General features: G+C 36.5%; 1 protein-coding gene across 1 annotated transcript; it reads left to right on the top strand.

The window, feature by feature from the left end:
- The first annotated feature begins 4,320 nt into the window (after positions 1–4,320).
- Positions 4,321–7,410, top strand: LOC111905572 (protein SIEVE ELEMENT OCCLUSION B). Its single transcript, XM_023901264.3, has 7 exons — positions 4,321–4,761; positions 4,842–4,946; positions 5,103–5,551; positions 5,631–5,746; positions 5,844–5,986; positions 6,059–6,550; positions 6,641–7,410. Exons 1-7 carry the CDS (start codon positions 4,366–4,368, stop codon positions 7,280–7,282), a joined length of 2,343 nt encoding a protein of 780 aa, XP_023757032.1. The 5' UTR covers positions 4,321–4,365; the 3' UTR covers positions 7,283–7,410.
- The last annotated feature ends 13,061 nt before the right edge of the window (positions 7,411–20,471 follow it).

Below are 20,471 nucleotides of genomic sequence, written 5' to 3'. Positions count from 1 at the left end.
TTGGAAAGCACTTGAGAAGTGTCAAGCCTTGTAGATCTGGACCTTATGTATCCTTAGCAACCTCCATAAGGTATAAAGAGCTGAGCTTGATGAATACTTTATTAGATCTTGTTAGTTCTAAGGTTCTTGTGCATTTTGGTCCCATAATATTGGTCTAGTTGAATATGAGCTACTCCAGACATTATGAGTAGCCTTTCAGATGTTTTGAAGTGCATGGAGTCATAAAAATGTGATCTTTATCCTTTCCTTTCATCTATGCATGAGTGTTGGAGCTTATAATCTTGTGATATGTTAGGGTTTTTAGATTTGGATACTTAAAGTCATAAAGTTGGAAACTTTATGACTAAGGAGGTTATTTCTTGTTAGATTTAAGATTTGGATGTAAGGACATATGGGAATAAGCACTTAATGAGGATATTGGGATTTGACTCAGTACATAGGGCGTACCATAGGAGTACACAACACGTACTGGATTGAAGCCCCGTATTTTGGGCAGGCACTCTTTACACCATGCGTGGAGATGGAGTACGCATGGCATACTCAACCTGGCTTGGAACTTTGACTTTTGACTTTTGGCCATTGACTGTTTACTTTGACCAAGTTTGATTTTAGGTCATTTTGGGTAAATTGAATAGTAGATTGAGACTGGGTCCCTGTTTATTGTATAGGTGACATGTAGAGATAGTATTTGGAGCAGTGATCAGTTCAACTACCTTTCAGACTATGAGGTAAGTTTTCCTCACTGTATATATAACAGTTGCGAAAATTGTTACCGGTCGTTAATCGCCAAAAGTAACAAATTTCAAGTATAATAGAGTTAATATGTAATATTTATCGAACTATGACAAAAAATACAAGTTTAGTATTAAGATAAATAGGAAAAATCAACTATATATGTGTGTGTGTATAATAAAACGAAAATACCAAAATAAACGAAAATAAATAATAAAATCCACTTAATTGACGTTTCATGGACGTTCACCGCATATGATTAAATCATCGAGTCTGTATTAGTTACCACAGACATGGGTTACATGAGAACGTACCACAACCAAGTATTTGGGTTTGACGTTTGTGCCCTTAACGAAAAGGATGGTGCAGAATTCTCCTCGCAACCCTCACTATTTTTTTAGTCCTCACGAGAACCAGACTCTCTCTCTCTCTCTCTCTCTCTCTCTTTATATATATATATATATATATATATATATATATATATATATATATATATATATGTTGTGTACCAATTAAATGGACACTGAGTACACATTTATTTGGAGATCTAACTAGTAGTTAGGATCTTTAGTAAGAAACACTTCTTGGCCCCATTTGACTCCTCAATATCATGAACCTCTTAGGAGGTGTTGCAGTTGAAATTTAACTTCAATTTAAGCTTCCATACCTCTTTTAGAAGCTATTCTTTGACTTTTAAGAAGGGATGTCCCATTATCTCACTTGCCTTATTATATAAAAGAAGTGATATAGGCAAAAACAAGCTAGTTTTTTTTTGTCACAAATTCGTTTTTTTTTCTGCTAATTTCGTGGTTTTAAGCCTCTCTCCATCTCCTTCTTTCTTGCAATTTGGTGCTTGAACTAAGTGCTTATAAATTGGGTCTCCTTAAGGCTTATTTGTTATAATCTTAATGACTTAAGAGCAACTTAATACAAGTGAAGAATAGCATCTTGAAGTGAGTTATCCTTGCTTGGTGGATACTTCTAGAGAAGATCTAGATTGAGTCTTTTGCCATTTATTTTCATCAAGTTCTAACCTCTCGAGAGAAATAAAAGTCTTCAAAGGTTGTAACTCTTTCTTTCTATGGTTGTGTTAATCTTTCCATGCTTTGCAAAATGATCATTGATGGGTTAAAATGAGTTTTATGTTTATTCATAATTTTAAAACTCTCGTTGCCGTTTTTAATGTTTTAGAAGACCGATTTTGAATAAAACCCAACACTAACTGGATGGCTATAGAATCTTTGTTGTCGCGAAACAGACCTTCGAGACTTTGCTACATTTTCCAAGTTGTCTCCTTCTTCTTTAGAATCATCAGAATGAGAGATTAAGAGATCATTGTGTACATCCGCATTTCCATAATGGAATTGATATGATCCTATTCAGTTTTTTCAGTTTTTTCAGAAAATGTTAGAAATGTTTTCATCATGCTCTTCAAAGTGATAGGAAACATCAAAGCCATTACAATGAGTTTCAAACAAATCACGTCATGCATCATAGTTGAGTTTGTCAAGATCTAGAATAAGAGGGATGAATGCTTTAGTGTTCGAGATACCATAAGGTTTCTCGGAGGATGCAGCGGACGAGTTGTTGGTGGGGGTGTTGTTATCGACGGCTATGAAGACAGGATGAAGAGAAGATAACAACGAGACGAGAAGAGAAGGAGACTTGCGCCAGAAGAAAAATATAAATTTGGCAGCTATGCTAGAGATGGTTAGGAATGGATCAGGTTCTATGATATCATGTAATAAACTATTTTTGAATTTATTTCCTTGCCTTCATTTCTCATTAAATCAAACATCTATATAATATAGATACAAGCCAAAAGGGCCGAAATGTAATACAAGATAAATAATGGGCTTACAAATATAATACGCTAACAATATTTACCCAACAAGTTAAACGGTTGAAAATTGCCCAATTTAGTGCTATTATAATAATATAGTTCTTTAATCATATTTAACACATTAATAATTATGTACAAATTTTTTTTGGGGGTCAACCCATTCCGTTTTAACATCTCCAAAATACTTAAGTTTCTAAATCTAAAAATGTTTAACTTATTATCCAACCTTGTATGTATGTAGGCTGGTCCAAAGGATTTTCATATACCTGGCAAAAAGCATAATTAATGCGTTGTGTATCGAGGTCATTTAAATTATAACTATATAAAACAAAAAATACAACACATTTTTATATAAGAAGATTGTACCCATAAAAACTAAAACTTGAAAAATTCACCTAAACAAAAGATTAAACATGTCTAATATCATGTTAAATTTCATTACCTATTTGGATCACTTGATGGTTGTGTTGGGAAATTTTGCTTATTCTTCGATATTTAACAAATACATCTTAATAAACAATAACGAAGCAGCGAAGAATAAAATGCTATTTCACTATTTGTTTAAAGGTCATCTTGTTTTTGTTTATTGTTCTAGGGTTATTCATAATTACGTATTTGCTTAATGCGCAAGGCGGCAAAGTGGGGCCTGGTGTGAAAATTGATTTTTTTAGGGTTGATTGATATATTAGCTAAACCTTATTTGGACGTTTATTATTTATTTTTCATTTGAATCAAAGTATGAGCCCTAAGCCACTAACTAGGCTTTGATATAGTCATTTGTTGTTAGGGAACATAGACTTCGTGACTGACTTCGCCGTATTAGCTAAAGCGTTATGTATGTCTGGTGGAGATCATATTCACTCTGGTACCGTATTAGGTAAACATGAAGGGGTAAGAGAGACCTCTTTCAGTTCCTTTTCCCTATCTCATAAGAGGGTTTATAATTTGGGGATTTTTAAGGTTATGAGTTAACGAGGTATATAACCTCAATACATGTGGAAATTATGAGTTCTTGAGATGAAGATAATCTAATATATAAGCTCCCAACTACGAATGTTAGATTTTATCCTAAATTTGGGTGGTGCAAGTGGATTGTTGGGTTTTAGTGATGAAAACGTTAAACCCTATGGAATTATAGACAAATGTAATATCTCGACTAAATGTTATGATATTTGTAATTTTCACATTCGATCCTATCCTATACCAATCATACCAAAAGCTATACAGTCTAGTAGTCTACTATACAGCCATAAAGTAATTTTTATGTGAAATACCTACTAGAAATAACCGAAACTCAACTTTTTTTCTTGGTGGATTGAATATTTGTTTTAGCATAAACTATACTTGTCGACAATTTAAAAAGCGAAAGGTGATTGAAACCTGGATTATGCTATATGTACAAGTAGCTGGTTACAACTCCAGGACAAAGCAATTATGATTAGAAGCAAAGAATCATTACAATTCAGAATAAAACACATCAAAGCAAAAGCTTATTCTCAACCTACATGATTTCCTTTACTTCACTCACTATTCTGCTTCCAGAATAAAACTTTTCAATAACATGGATCTTGTTTCTTGGAAATCTTGGTCTTCAAATGGTAAAAAGTATAAAGTAAAAAAAAAAATAGAGTTTTACTAGCTGAAGCAAGGAAGTTGATTCACTAAGTTGTACTATCACTTTATTCCATTCTAAATAGTAAATACACACACATACATATACATATATATATATAAACCCAATCATCTTATAACAACAACACAACCAAAAAACCAAAACTTATCATAAAAAAATGGAGTCATTCTCCAACTTTATGAAGGGCATTCCACCACTAACCACCGAAAAAAAGCCCTTAACACCCACCACTAATCCCTCCACAAACCCAATTCAACAACAACACAAACCTCAACAACAACAACAACAACAACAACAACAACAAAAGCAACTCATGGGTCCCGCAAGCAATCCACCTCAGCAGATGGTGGGACCCATACATAATCCGGTGCGTCAGCAGCACGCCAGAAGTGATGGAAACTCGATCTTTAGTGCATCTGATGACAATGTGATAATGAAGCAAGTTATTGATACTCATCTCCCTGATGGAACCGATGTTGATGTCAGACCTCTTGTCGATATCATACAAGACATCCTTCGACATGCTACCATCAATCCTGATCCCCTTTCATCGGTATTATTAATTACTAATTTACACATCTATTAATTGAAAATTACATTTCTAATCATTTGTAGTTCTTTTATCCGGGGTAGGGTCCACACACAAATGGAGATAAACCGAATGGTAAACAACATCAGACGAATGCCATTGTTATGCTCCATTCATTGTCTCATATAATCGATAAACTCGCTAGTGAGGTAAAAAAAAAATCAAACTAGTGTTTCAACAAGCTTATTGAGTTTTTTTTTTAATGCTCCCAAATATATCTTCTATTTATTATAGAAAAACTCAATCTTCTACATGTCTTTGCATGTCATTATCATAAGATGATCCAAATGTAACTTTTTTTACAGTTGGCGTTAAAGTGCTTAACGGTTGCAGATGGACATACCACAGCCCTTGCGTTATTCCACACTGTTGGAAACTTCCATTGGGATGCAAAGCTGGTGCTAACGCTAGCAGCTTTTGCTCTCAACTATGGAGAATTCTGGCTTCTGGCTCAAATCTACTCATCAAACCAACTAGCAAAATCTATGGCGATTCTTAAACAAGTTCCAACAATCATGGAGCATACAGCTCCACTGAAACCTCGATTTGAAGCTGTTAACAAACTAATCCATTCAATTCTGGAACTTACAATATGTATTGTCCAATTCAAGGAGCTTCCGTCTATGTACATAACTCCTGATATGCCAGCCATGTCATCAGCAATCAATACCATTCCGACAGCTGTCTACTGGAACATCAGAGGCATCGTCACTTGTGCTACACAGATTGCTCACTTGACTAGCATGGGCCATGAGTAAATAAACTTTAACCCCATTTAACAAAATAACATTTATAATGTACATACACTTAATTATAAAGTTATGGGATTTCAGGTATGGGATTTCATCAACAGAGATGCAATCATGGGAACTATCGTCATTGACTTCAAAGATTGATCACATACATGACTTTCTCAGGCGACAGTTGGAGAATTGCAATCGTGTTGTTGGTATGCTACAGATTTATGTAAACATAAAAAAGATTTGATTACTTATATATAAATAGTAACGGGTATCTTAACTCTTATTCTTGTTTGGTTGATGTAGGAGATAAGAAAGAAATTGAATTCAGGAGGTCTTTCAATCAGCTGTTTGAAACAAGCCATATGGATAACATGAAAATCCTCAAAATCTTGATTAGTCCAAGGGATGATATACAACCACTCTTCGATGGCAATACAAAGATGAGGGTATGCTATCAACACTATCTATATTTATGATTTGTTACTTGAGGAGGACATTAATGTCTTTTCCACACACAGGTTAGTCTAGAAGTCCTGAGGAGGAGGAACGTGTTGTTGTTGATATCAGGGCTAGACATGTCTCGTGAGGAGCTTTCGATTCTTGAAGAAATTTACAACGAGTCCCGCATTCATGGATCAAGGACGCATGCTCTTTATGAAGTCGTGTGGATGCCCATTGTGGATCCTTCCGTAAACTACACCAAGGAAATGGACAGGAAATTCGAGGAGATGAAGGAGAAAATGCCATGGTATTCTGTATCCCACCCTTCAATAATAGACAAGGTGGTTATCAGGTGCATAGGAGACAGGTGGCACTTTAGGAAAAGGCCTATACTAGTTGTGTTGGACCCACAAGGAAAGGAGTTGAGCCCTAATGCAATCCACATGATGTGGATATGGGGCAGCAATGCCTTCCCTTTCACCAGCATGAAAGAGGAACAATTATGGAGGGATGAGACTTGGAGGCTAGAGTTGCTAGTTAGTGGCATGGACCCCACCATAGATAATTGGGTGAGTTAAATCTTTAAAATAATAATATTTTTCTAATATTATTAATTTTATGTGATGAATGGGTGTAAATGTGTAACGCATGTTTTTTAGATAAGAGAAGACAAATACATATTCTTGTTTGGAGGTGATGATATCGAGTGGATACGCAAATTCACAACCACAGCTCGGGCAATGGCGACTGCTGCCCGAATCCCATTAGAGATGGCGTATGTTGGAAAAAGCAAGAAAAAGGAAAGTGTACGTAGGGCAGTTGCTACCATTAATGTGGAGAAGCTTAGCCATAGTTGGCAAGAACCAACCCTAATGTGGTTCTTCTGGACACGTTTAGAGAGCATGTTGTACTCCAAGATTCAGTTAAAGAAGGCTGATGATCAAGACCCCATGATGCAACAGATCAAGAAACTTCTAAGCTATGACAAAGATGGATCATGGGCTTTGTTGTGTAGAGGGTCAAAGATTCTGACTAATGGACATGGAACCACTATGATGCAAACACCATCTGACTTTGATATGTGGAAGAAAGATATTGAAACAAAGGGGTTTGATTTGTCGTTTATGGAGTACCATGATAAGCTTCATGTTGCAGCGAATAATTGTTGTAGATTTGAGTTTCCAGTTGCAGCAGGTAGAGTCCCTGATGGGATGCGGTGCCCTGAGTGTCATCGTTTCATGGAGAAACACATTGCTTTTCTTTGTTGTCATGATCAAGATGGCCTACTTGAACTTGATTGAGAATCATCTACATACTACTACCAATCACAAGGGTTCAGACCATGAGCTTTCTTGATCCTTGAATAAATGAGTGTAGTATGTTTTCTGTTTCGTTTTCTATGAATCATAATAAGAGTATTTGCACCTAACTAGAAAATGTCGTCAATAGTACAAAATGAGTCTCAATGGCACATTACATAAAAGGAACAAACTCTAATTTCAATCAATAAGTTTCAAGCCTGAATAGTAATTAATTGATGCAAGAAAACAGTTATATCTACTAATTTGAAATTTTTCATCAAGTGTAAATAAACCCTATGCACCCAAAAAAATCCCTCATTTGAAATTTTCTAGAGACAAAATTTTCCAAGCTTTGTTTCTGCCTGGTATGATGTTGATACCATGAAAAAAATATACATTAGAGTATTTGTCTGTGAATGAATGTTGTCGGAAAATAGTGTGTTTGGGAAAGAACCCACTAATCATGAACGCTACTACTGAAATTGTGTAGACACTTGTTAGACACTAATCGGATGGTACCTCCCTTCACGAAGAAGTTGTCTACTTCTCTTTTGGAGCACATTCCAAAACGGGAAAGAACCCAGGAACAAGCTCCGAGACAGGAGGTTCATGGGAGCAAACTCCAAAACAAGGTTGCAACCTAGAGAGCGAAGTACTAGAGGAGGACTGATATGTTATTCCCTTCTTAGTACATTTACGTCCCCTCGAGAGACACAAGCCGGGTTTTATCTGTTTTCTTTGTAATCTATTGTGCTTGGAATCATGTATTCCACTTGCATTGTTTGTTGTTGCGTTCAAAATAATGTACTTACTTTATGGATGTTAGAAAGCACACTAATGCTTTTGGAAAATATATTTTGTCTCTAAAACCCATATAACTCACAAGACATTGTTGTCTCGAGTAATATATTTTAAATGTTATGTATTATAGGTACAATTCTACTTAGCATTGGATAGAAGAGATGAAGAATATATATATATATATATATATATATATATATATATATATATATATATATATATAGGTTACACGATACTTCAAAGATACAAGCGGAAGATAGTTACCTCTATAGATGGTATTATTGTACCATGATATTTCAGGGTGAGAGCATATACAAATTTGATTGACTCTAATCGTTCCCGGTCGCTATCGAAACATGGTTTACCTTATCTTCCGGATGTTCTTATGGGATATAAGTTATTGGGTGTTACATTCATCTCTTATGGTTTCTCCTAAGATGAAGACCTTGCATAACAAGGTAATTGGATTGGTGAAGGTGTAGTGCCAACATCAGAAGTGTTCTTGTTGGACTTAGGAACCGAGGACAAGATGCACTAGCATTACCTAGAGTTATCTGTGGATGCGGATTTAGAGGAAGAAATATAATTCAAATGGGAGAGAGTTGTAACACCTGGTTTTCAATATGTTGTTTATAAAGTTGTTTTCCATTAAGTTATATTTCGAAGGATTTTGGGAAGACCGTAGTGCAATAACATGGTGATCACGGTGCATTCCACATCATCAAGTCACAAGAAGACTATGTATTGGTCGTGACACATGACCACAGTCAATCCAAACCGTAACTCAGACATAGGGCCCTACATAAAGATACTTACTTCAAGGGTTTGTCAGTTTACAGCCTCCATTTCCATTGAGAGCAAATCTTATCCCTTGTAAGTGTTCTTGAGTGAGTTTAAAGATCCGTATACCTTTGGTGTGATCACTAAAGAAGGAGGATTGAGTTTTGGTGCAAAAATGTAAATTCTATAAAGAAGATCCAACATCTTCTTTTACTTATGGACCCTTGGAGGGTACAAAGCTTCCATTTTTATGGTTTTCAGTTCAAAAATCTTGTTATTATGTCCCTTTTGGTTCCTTTGGATGGATTTTCTTGGAGTTTAAGCAACTCTATAACCTTATAAGTGTATTAAGATGATTTCTGTACTTAGGATGCATGATAGAAAATAGGGCATTCATGGCCTCCTTTTTATCCATGCACAACTTCTTGGCTATTTTGCACCATTTATCAGTTAGGGTTTGAGTTTGGGTTTGATTGGGGGAAAATTTTGGATAAAGTTGGAAACTTTAATAATTATAGCTCAAAAGGATTCTACGTTTAAAAGCACATCACAACCAATAAGAGGTCATGGTGCGAGTTTTGGAAGGAAATCATGAATATTTTCTCACCATGTGATCTCGACATAACTAGTAGTTGGGTCGTGACGCATTGACTGTTGACTTTGACCAATTACTCGTTGACCATTGACTTTGACCACTTGACTATAGCATGTTGACTTTTTGACCACTTTGACTTTCAGTCAAACTTTGAAGGTTAGAACTCTTTGACCTATATTTGACTTAGGTGGTGCATGTACTTGATTCATTCGAGGACTCGAAAGAATGTGTATTTTTAGCTCTTCAGATTCAGGTGTGTCTTCTTACTATATTATGTTCATCATTATTGGATCCATTGTGTGTAAGATGCTTGTGTAATGCTTGATATGATTGAATGACTAGATAAAGTAGTGGATTCTTACTTAGTTGATTGAGAGCAGGTTATGACATGAGCCTATAGGCCAAAAGGGGGTAAGATTCTTGAAAGTGGGTATAAGCTTGTGTTGCGAAAGTAGTCATTGACAAATTTCACGAAAGTAGGCGTTGCCATATCTCATGAAAGTAGTCATGTATCACGAAAGTGGTCGTGATGTCTACAATTGTATGCATAGTTGTTACAATGATATATGTTGGATGTTGGGGAACTCACTAACCTTTGTGCTTCCGTTCTAAAGCTAAATGTTTTTAGGTAGCTTTACAGACAAAAGGAAGGGCCAACATGATGGTACTTCATCTGTATCGATGATGATTTTATGATTTAGAACAAAAGGAAGAGCCAACAAAAGGAAGGGACAAAATGATTGTACTCTATCTGCATCGATGATGATTTTATGATTTAAACTTCTGATGATTTTGTGATAATTATGATACATTTTTTTGATATGGTTTGGTGATGTCAAAACAATTTGTTATCTTGGTCTTTTATCGAAAAATGGCTTTAGATGTTTTACTTATGCTTTTAAAATAAAAAAAATACTTTGAAATTTGGGACGTTACATCATTTAGTTTGTTTATATTGCTAAAGGGTTGCTAGAGTAAGATCTATGGTAGGAAATGATGATCAAGTTTTTTTATGTTATTAGCTTATGTTGCTTTGTTATCTAGTGATTATCATAACCCAAGAGGTCCACTAACGAAATTTTTTACTACTAGCGACATAGACAACTTATATGAAGTGGGGTGCATGGACCCCACTCAAAAGTGGGTCCCACCCATAAATATTACTAAAAATACCTTTAAAAATTCATCTTTTACAAAAATCCCTCTTTTTGGCATCCATTCTTTCAGAAAAAAAACCCTATTTGAAAAAAAAAATTGGCTGAAATATCCCATATTTTCAAAATTATATACTTTTATATATTTTATATGATAGGTTTTATTGATTACAATAACTATGTGCTTGTGGAATTTCACTTAAAATTTAAGGACACATGCAACCTAAATGATTTATGTCTTTAACACTTTGAATGTAACATGCCATGAACAATAACTTGAACCCTAATGAATCCCTCATATAAAAAATCACAAGAATTAGGGTTTAGTACCTTTTGATTTGTTGTAGCTAACAAATCAAACCAATTTTCTTCAATAGCTCTTAGAAGCAAGCACGAAAAATCTTGTGCCTCTGATGGTTCACACCCAAACCTTAGCAACTATGGAAACTTAAAAAGAGAGGAAAAGGGAGGTATATCCGGTTGTGCTCTTAGCAAAAGGGTTGGTAAAATTATGAGGCTAATAGACCATATTTATAGCTGATAGGAAAACCCACTACTAGAAAAACAGTCTTTTACGACGCACAATGTGGGTCGTAAAACGCTCAGACGACACGCAAATGTGTGTCAAGGAAGGCTCTGTCATAGCGAAAGACGACACGCTTTTACACGTCGTATATTTACAACGCGTAGTTACGACACGCATTTATGACGATCATTTATGACACGCAATGTGTATCAAGGAAGACCCTGTCATAAAAGAAGACTACACGCATTTGCGTATCGTAACATTACGACATGCATTTAGGACACACATTGCGTATCATTAAAGCCCATGTCATAAATGAAGATGACACGCATTTGCGTGTCATAAACTTCAGCAACCATTTACGATATGCATTTACGACGCGTCTTTACGATACTCATTTACGAATAATACAAAAATATGGAAACAAATATATACCAAAACAATCAATTTCATCCAATAACATCATGTCAAAAAATTGTAATACATTGGTATTAAGGGGATCTGTATTAAGAGGTTTTCCGTAACTATATAACCTAATACTACATTGCTATTAAGGGACACCTTGTTTCAGATCTCATGTCAAAAAAATCCTCCATGTCAAAAAGTTAGTTGTTGTCCATCGGGTGTAGATGGGAAGTAATGACTTGAACATTAGCTGAAACAAAGAAAACTTTTATTGTAAGTTCATTCGTTTTAAAAGAATGATATCAGATATTTAGTTTATTTGTATTATTTTTATATTTAAGACTTCACCTGAATATTGCGAAGGTGCACACACAAACAAAGTAGAACATGATCCACGCCACTATTGCTCCCTCTGTTGTTCCCAATAAACATATCCAAGCGGTCAAAGAAAGCCCAGTTAGAGAGTCGTTGTTGATCTCTTGTAAAAAGACAAAAATACCCTTCGTGTTGTCATGATCGAAAATAGCTATAGAAACGTAGAAAAACTTACTTGAGTAGTGCAAGAACCATAAGCAAAGAAAATCAAAGAAGTTTAAAAAAAACCCATAATTACTTCTTATTGCTCAATTTCAAAAAAAAAAGTAATAATAATAATAATAATAATAAATAAATAAATAAAAAGGAATCAAACATAAAAACTGATAAACATCATATTTATTCTAAGGTAAAGAACCAAATCTCGAATGATAGTTTTCATATTTTAAATTGAAATCGGTGATTAGAGTAACTGAACTAATCATAAAATCAATAACACACACAAAAAAAACACTTTTAGCTTTTTCTATAGACAAGTAAGACAGCTAATCACCTTTCTCAGTTAGATGACAATTTCCAGCGTTTAAGCTCCATGAAACTTAGAAATATATAAAAACCCAGGTGAAAGCTAATTTCTGGAAAGTGTCTAATTCCTTGAAATTGATTTCGAAAACTAACACTCGCCATGAACTAAGAAAACAAAGAAAGGAGTTGTACTTTGTTTGATTTTTCCAATCAATACTTCACCATGTTCGATTGTTATATCCCACGCCAAAAATTCCCATACCAGAAAAGACAAATGGTTATGAAAAAGTGATTAAGTAGAAAATATTTAGCACAAATCTTAAGATAAGTACCTTGTAGATGCACAATACAGAAGGTTCCTTTGTTGTAACACCCCCATCCGCTTGAAGGCAGTCCACCTGACAAAAGAAACTGAAATGAACTTTGAAGTAAATGACTATAATATTAGGTGATTTAGGTTCTCGTTGTGTAACAGAGACAAGCACCTTGTTATATTCCTTCATGGAGTAGTAACATAAGCAGAAAAGCGTGATCAAAAGGACTTGAAAATTACCTGCCAAGGATACAGTTTTGATATACCATTTCTCTTATATGTGTTGCATTACTCTGAAGGGAGCCAATTCCCAAGTTTGTCTTCAAGCACTTATTGTTCTTAATTGCTTGGACCAGCTTATCTGATGATCGCAAATTCTTTATACACTTTAACATTAATAACAAGGAATCAGGTGACATAGAGCCTATTTGTTGAAGCAAAAAGTGAACCTCTTAAACTTATCGATCCGCAACTCTTCTTTAATCTCATCCGCAATCATCTGCCTACCGCAACCAATCTTGTCACCGCAACGGAGATTTCCCTACCGCAGTAAAAGCATTTGTTTTGGACCGCAATGTTACATCAACTGACTTGTCGTATTAGCATTTGTATTATCCGGTGAACCTTGCATGGTCACATAGAGTCAGTAGTTTATTATAGTTTATTCAAAATGTAACTTTATGGAACTCTATAAATAGAGTCTCCGTCTTCATGAATCATTACATCTCTTTACCACTATTTCTTACAGATCTCTTTATCTCTTCTCCTTAATATCTTATTGATCTTTCTGAACTTTCACTCTTAAATATTTAGATCGGTTTCTTATATCTCTATCTTCGAAGATCCTCTTCACTTTAAATTGATCATGCATACTAACTTGTGTTTGACTGTAAACCTCGTTATGAATCAGATTGGTGTATACTGGATATAACTTGTTGTCATTTACATTTTCTTTACTTTTCAGCACTTTTTAATTCCGCAACTAATTATCTAACAAATCTAACTTATTATTGTTGAGCTTTTATGATCCTTTGAGATTAACTTATTCCACAACTATAATCTTGTACTAACGTTTGTTCAAGTGTTTCTCCTAAAGTTTTTCTCTCAACAATTAGTATCAGAGCCAAAGTGGTTGCTTTTTAAACAAAAATCTGATTTTGAAAAGCCTTCTATACCACTAAAGCTCATTCTTCAAAACAAAAAAAAAAAAGAAATATGGCACAAGCTTTATCATTGAATGTTTCCAACGGTGTTGGAGGCTCTAACAAAGCACCAATATTTGATGCAAATGAATACCACCATTGGTCACAAATAATGGAAAGGTATCTCAAGAGGCTTGGAAGAGATGTGTAGAGATCCGTGGAAGAAGGACCACATGTTCCTGTTCTTAATCTTGTTCAAGCAGATGGTACTCAAGCACGATTAGGTGGAGGTCCAGCTGCAATGAATCGACCAACCAAAGATGATCATGAAAAAATGGAAAATGATGTTATAGCCTTCTATGAAATCTATTGCGGTGTAGCTCCAGACAACTTTGACATCATCATCAACTGCAATTCTGCTAAGGAGATTTGGGATGTGCTCAAAAATCTTTATCAAGGGTCTGAACAAGCCCATGATAAGAAACTCACCACTGCTCTCAATGAGTTTAATAACTTTAAAGCTCTTCCTAGAGAGAGTCTTGATGATTCATTAAAACGGTTCAACCTCATCATCACGAAGCTATTAAATGTTGGTACAGTTCGAAGCAACCATGAAACAAATCTAAAAATTTTCAATGGTTTGGGAATACATTGGTCCACTACAAAGATGATTGTGCAAGGAGATAGAAAGATTCCTACTTTATCTTTGTTCAAACTGTACGGAGAACTTCAGGCACAAGAATCAATCATGCTCAAAGATTTTATTGATCTTGGTGGTCCACTTGCCCTGATAGCTCAATCTCCACAAGTCAAAACTCAAAAGTTCTCATACCCTACTGAACCATCTTATCCACTTTCATATAACAATACACTTCAGTCATATGAAGCTGATGCTGAAATAGATGAAGAAGAAGAATTCCAAAATGTCATATCCTTAGTTAGCCAACAATTTAACAGGCTACTACCACCATCATTTCGTAAGAATCAACAGTTCACAAAACCACCATTCAACCGTAACTTCAATCCGCAGTCTAACCACTCAAGATACCCTCGAAACCCTCATCACCCACCGCAACCACAGAATGCACATCATTCCAAAGAGGCACCGAAGTCCAATAAGCCATCAGACTCTAGTACCTCAACTGAAGAGAAAATGACGTCATCACCTGTCATGAATGTCAGAAAGGGAATCACTTTGACAAATATTGCAAAGCAAATGTGGTCAAGGATAAGGCATTCTATCTTAGAATGGCCCAAGAAATGGAAGAGAAAGAAAAGGCAAGAACATATGTGTTGGGTTTTGAGCAATCTAACACTCCTAAGGTGTTCATGCAACCCTAAAACCTTGCATCTATGTTTTACTATGAATACATGCAACTTTGTTTTTCCAAGGTTCATAACCTATCTAGCATGGCATGGGGAACATTAAACATAATGGCTAGAAGTATTACATACCTTTCAATTGTGAGTTGATTCCTTGGAGTTTGAGAGCCTAGCACCAATAATGTGGATGCCTCAAATGGAAATCACAAATCACCACAAACTTAGAAAAACCTTATGAGAGTGTATGCTAGCTTATAGAAATCGGCCACCTCTTTGCACACACACAACTAGTGTCATTTCAACCATCACAAGCTCCTTTATATAGTGTGGAGGATTAGGGTTACATCCATGTAAACCCTAATACCTATGACTCTTCCTTTCCAAGGATCCATTAGTTAAAAGCTCCATGGACTATCCATGGACTCCCATGCATGCCAAGCCCATTCCAAATGAGTATTAGCCCACACTTATATAAATACAAGAGCCCATATTTAATTAGTCACCTTTTTTTATCACCAATTTAATTCTAAATTAATTTATGATCAATACTAATTAAATAATATGATTTCATATTAATATATTATAACTTATAATATATTAAAAAATCATAAACATACGGTTCTCAAAGGTTCAACCATAAATAGTTCGGGTGAAGTGCAACCCAAATGGACCATGTCGGGTCGGGTCAAGTATATACCAAATAAAGTTATGGACTTAGACACCTTATCCAACAGTCTCCTACTTGGATAAGTCTAATAACTACATTTGCCTCTATTACTTCAGGAACCAACCGGCAATCATAGCTCTTAAAACTATGGTGAACTATGAAGCGCCATTTTAGATAAGTGATCATATAATCCTCTGTTCTAGATATCGGCCGGACAAATACATGGAACAATGTCTTACTTATTGTTCAGCAGTTTGTTTCTCGATTTCCGATTTGTTTGACATAGAACTTAATTGAACACATCAACTTAGTTCTGACCGGGCCCGATACATGGGTCAACACAAAATCATCGAGGGGCCCATATATGGCTTCTAATCCAAGAAGGAACAGATAAACTTCAAATCATATGCTTGTTCTACTACTTGTTGAATTATACACAAAGGCATGTTTTATAACATTGAGTTACCAATGCGTTTACATAAAATCAATGTATAACCAACTCATAGGCAACAAGTCATATCTCTAGGTTTGAAGACTTATACGATATTACTGCCTCACGATCACTCAAGATAAATTCCATGAAGTGATGCCAGTGAGCGTGGGTTTATTCCAATACTCAGAACTTATGAGCACTTATGAATGTTGTAGCAACCATTGCTATGGCTAAACACCTTTAGTCATCTACAAGCCCAGTTCATGACAGTCTTAATTCATACCTACTTCTGACGTATGACCGACTGTGGAAGTTTGAATAAAGTAATTTATTCTGGAAGTCAAAACATGCAAAGCTGAAAAAATAGTAAATAATTGGCAAAAGAGAGTAACACCTTACTCATAAATAAATACACCTTTTATTCATCATCAAATGTCGCTTACATTTTACAAGTTTCAAAAATAGCTATCTAATCTGTAAAACTAATATCATCCTTCAGCCCTATGCGCCTCGCATGCTGTAAGTGCCTAACCCTCGTCAGTCCCTTCATAAGGGGATCTGCAGGATTCTCTTCTGATGATACCCTCTTTGCCACGAGGAGTCCTTCTTCTATCTTGTGTCTTATGAAGTGATATTTTCTGTCAATGTGTCTGGATATGCCATGATCTCTCGGTTCCTTAGCTAAGGCAACCGCACTATTGCTGTCACAGAAAATCTCCATAGGGTCCTTAATAGCTGGTACAACTCTAAGGTCTCCGATGAAGTTCTTCATCCATATCGCCTCCTTTGCCGCTTCACTCGCTGCTATGTACTCAGATTCACAAGTCGAATCAGCTACTGTTACCTGCTTGGAACTCTTCCAAGTGATCGCCCCTCCACTTATGGTAAAGACCCAGCCCGACTGAGAGCGGAAGTTATCCCTATCAGTTTGAAAGCTAGCATCACTATACCCTACTACTCTCAAGTCATCACTCCCACCAAGGGTAAGAATCCAATCCTTAGTCCTTCGTAGGTACTTGAGAATATTCTTTACCGCGGTCCAATGAGCCTTTCCAGGGTTCCCCTGATATCTGCTGACTATGCTCAAAGCGAAGGCCACATCAGGGCGGGTACAAGTTATAGTATACATGATCGAGCCAACAACGGAAGCATATGGCAATCGACTCATCTCAGCTATCTCAGCCTATGTACTCGGGCTCTGAGCCTTGCTCAGTTTGGCATTGCTTTGGATCGGTAATTCTCCTTACTTGGAATTCTGCATGTTCAACCTTTTCAACACCTTATCCAAGTAGGTACTCTGACTAAGTCCAATTAGTCTTTTACTCCTGTCTCTTAATATCCTTATCCCTAGGATATAGGTAGCCTCTCCAAGGTCCTTCATAGCAAAACACTTCCCAATCCAGGACTTCACCTCCTACAAAGTTGGGATGTCGTTTCCTATGAGTAGTATGTCATCCACATACAGCAACAAGAAGTTAACTATACTCCCACTAGCTCTGACATATACACATGACTCATCTTCACTTCTTGAAAATCCAAACTCTTTGACTTTCTCATCGAAGCAAAGATTCCATCTGCGAGGTGCTTGTTTCAATCCATAGATGGATTTCTCAAGCTTACACACTCTATTCGGGTGCTCTGTACTGACAAAACCCTATGGCTGACTCATGTAAACATCCTCATCCAACTTCCCATTAAGGAAAGCGGTTTTGACATCCATTTTCCATATTTCATAGTTATGAAATGCAGCAATGGCTAACATAACCCTAATAGATTTAATCTTTGCTACTGGTGAAAAGGTCTCATCATAATCAACTCCCGGAGTTTGAGAAAAAACCCTTTGCAACCAGTCGTGTCTTATAAGTGTGTACATTATCATCCATGTCGGTCTTCTTCTTGAAGATCCATTTGCACCCAACTGTCTTACGACCTGGTACATTGTCAACCAAGTTCCAAACTTGATTGTCATACATGGACTGTATCTCGTTGTCCATAGCCTCTTTCCATTTAGCAACCTCAGGGCCTGCCATGGCTTCCATGTAGCTGTTTGGTTCATTCAGATTTACCAGTGTACTATCACTGATAAGTGTATCACCTTCCGCAGTAATATGCAAACCATAGTAATGCTCAGGTGTCTTCCTAACTCTCGTGGAACACCTCAGAGGTACAGACTTATCATTCGGATCAACAAGAGTTTCCTCCTCAGGTTGATTGCTAGGATTTGAGGCTCCTTCACCATTTGACTCTTGAAGTTCTTCAAGGTCAATTTGCCTCCCACTATTTCCTTGGCTCATGAACTCTCTTTCACGAAATACCTTTCTCCTTGCTACAAAGACCACATTCTCATTGGGTCTGTAGAAGAGGTAACCAAAGGATTTTTGTGGGTAGCCGATGAAAATACACCTTTCACTCCGAGGTTCGAGCTTATCATGAGTCTCGCGTCTCAGAAAAGCCTTGCAACCCCAAATCTTGATGTGGTCCAAGTTGGGAGCTTTCTCTCATGAGGTGTTTTGGCAACCTTCTTTGTAGGGACTAGATTAAGGATATGGGCGGCAGTCTCTAAGGCATACCCCCAAAAAGAGATTGGTAGTGAAGCTCGACTCATCATGGAGCGAACCATGTCCAACAAGGTCTGATTACGCCTCTCAGCCACACCATTTAGTTGTGGTGTCCTGGGAGGTGTCAATTGTGAGACAATCCCACACCCCTTAAGATAGTTGAGGAACTCTATGCTAAGATACTCACCACCTCGATCGGATCGTAGCATCTTAACGTTCCTGCCCAATTGATTTTCTACTTCCTGTTTAAAATCTTTAAACCTTTCAAAGGTTTCTGACTTATGCTTGATTAAGTAGACATAGCCATATCTACTATAATCATCAGTAAAAGTCAGATAATAGTGATTAGCATCCCTTGTGGTGGTTTTGAAGGGTGCACATACATCAGTATGTATAAGGTCCAACAAACCTTCACCCCTTTCACAAGAACCAGTGAAGGGTGATTTTGTTATTTTCCCAAGCAAACAAGATTCACAACTATCATCTGACTTTAGGTCAAATGACTCCAAGACTCCATCCTTTTGGAGTTGGCCTATGTGTTTCTTGTTTACATGTACAAGACGACAATGCCACAATGATGCTTTATCCAAGCTAGTAAAAGAATCAATACACAACACATTATTTCCTAGGTTATCTACAACCGACACAGTTTCATAAACACCATCACAAGGTAATGCTTTAAAATAAAGAACATTATTAAAGAAAGCATTAATACTACCAACTTCATTATCAAAAGAAAAGGTAAACCCTTGTTTGTACAAACCATGAAAAGAAATAATATTCCTCGCCATTTCGGACGAGTAAACACATTTATTCAAATCTAACTTTAACTCACTACTTAGCAACAAAGTATAAAATCCAATCTTGGTAATAGGTGATGCCTTCCTATTCCCCATGATTAAGTTTATCTTCATGTGCTCCACATACTCACTTCTTCTTAGGCCCTGCAAATCACAACATATGTGAATACCACAACCTGTATCAAGGACCCAAGAGTTAGAATATGGTGATTTATTAGACAATATAGTGTAAATACCTACATAGGATGGTTTCACTTTCCCATCCTTGACATCCTATAAGTACTTTGGGCAGTTTCGCTTCCAGTGCCCCTTATTCTGGCAATAGAAGAATTCAGCATCCTTTGGGATGGCAGAAGGAGTAGCAGAACCACCTTTACTTGATGAGGAGCCATCAAGAGACTTTCCCTTGCTACCCTTCAAACGGGTCTTCCTCTTCTTCCCTTTGCCTTTCCTGATAGCCAAAACAGGGGTAGCTGTAGGAGTAGGAGTAGTAACAACCAACTTACCTTTAAGACCACTTTCAGCGGTCTTCAGAAGTCCTTGAAGCTTGCTGAGTGTGACTTCCTCCTTGTTCATGTGGTATGTCATGCGGAATTGATCATAACACGAAGGTAAGGAGTGCAAAATGAAGTCAATTGCCAACTCCTCAGGGAAGTTCACATTCAATTTCTACAAACGGTCCACATACCTTTGCATTTTCTGCATGTGGCCCATGATGGGTTCACCATCCTTCATTTTGGTTGTTATCATGGAGGAGATGATTTCATATCGCTCTTGACGAGCACTCTGATGGTAGCGGTCCATCAAATCCTGGTGCATCTCAAAAGGATAATAGTCCTCATAGGACTTTTG

This window comes from Lactuca sativa, chromosome 9 (genome assembly GCF_002870075.4).
Source record: "Lactuca sativa cultivar Salinas chromosome 9, Lsat_Salinas_v11, whole genome shotgun sequence".
Lineage (NCBI taxonomy): Eukaryota > Viridiplantae > Streptophyta > Magnoliopsida > Asterales > Asteraceae > Lactuca > Lactuca sativa.
Note: the sequence above shows the minus strand (reverse complement) of the source record. Positions and strands in the feature narration are given on the sequence as shown.

Bases quoted from the DNA above. Each gene is read 5' to 3' on its own strand.
- LOC111905572 (XM_023901264.3), top strand. From the start codon at position 4,366: ATGGAGTCATTCTCCAACTTTATGAAGGGCATTCCACCACTAACCACC. The intron at 4,947-5,102 runs GTAAAAAAAAAA...CTTTTTTTACAG, and splicing joins TCGATAAACTCGCTAGTGAG to TTGGCGTTAAAGTGCTTAAC. The intron at 5,552-5,630 runs GTAAATAAACTT...ATGGGATTTCAG, and splicing joins TTGACTAGCATGGGCCATGA to GTATGGGATTTCATCAACAG.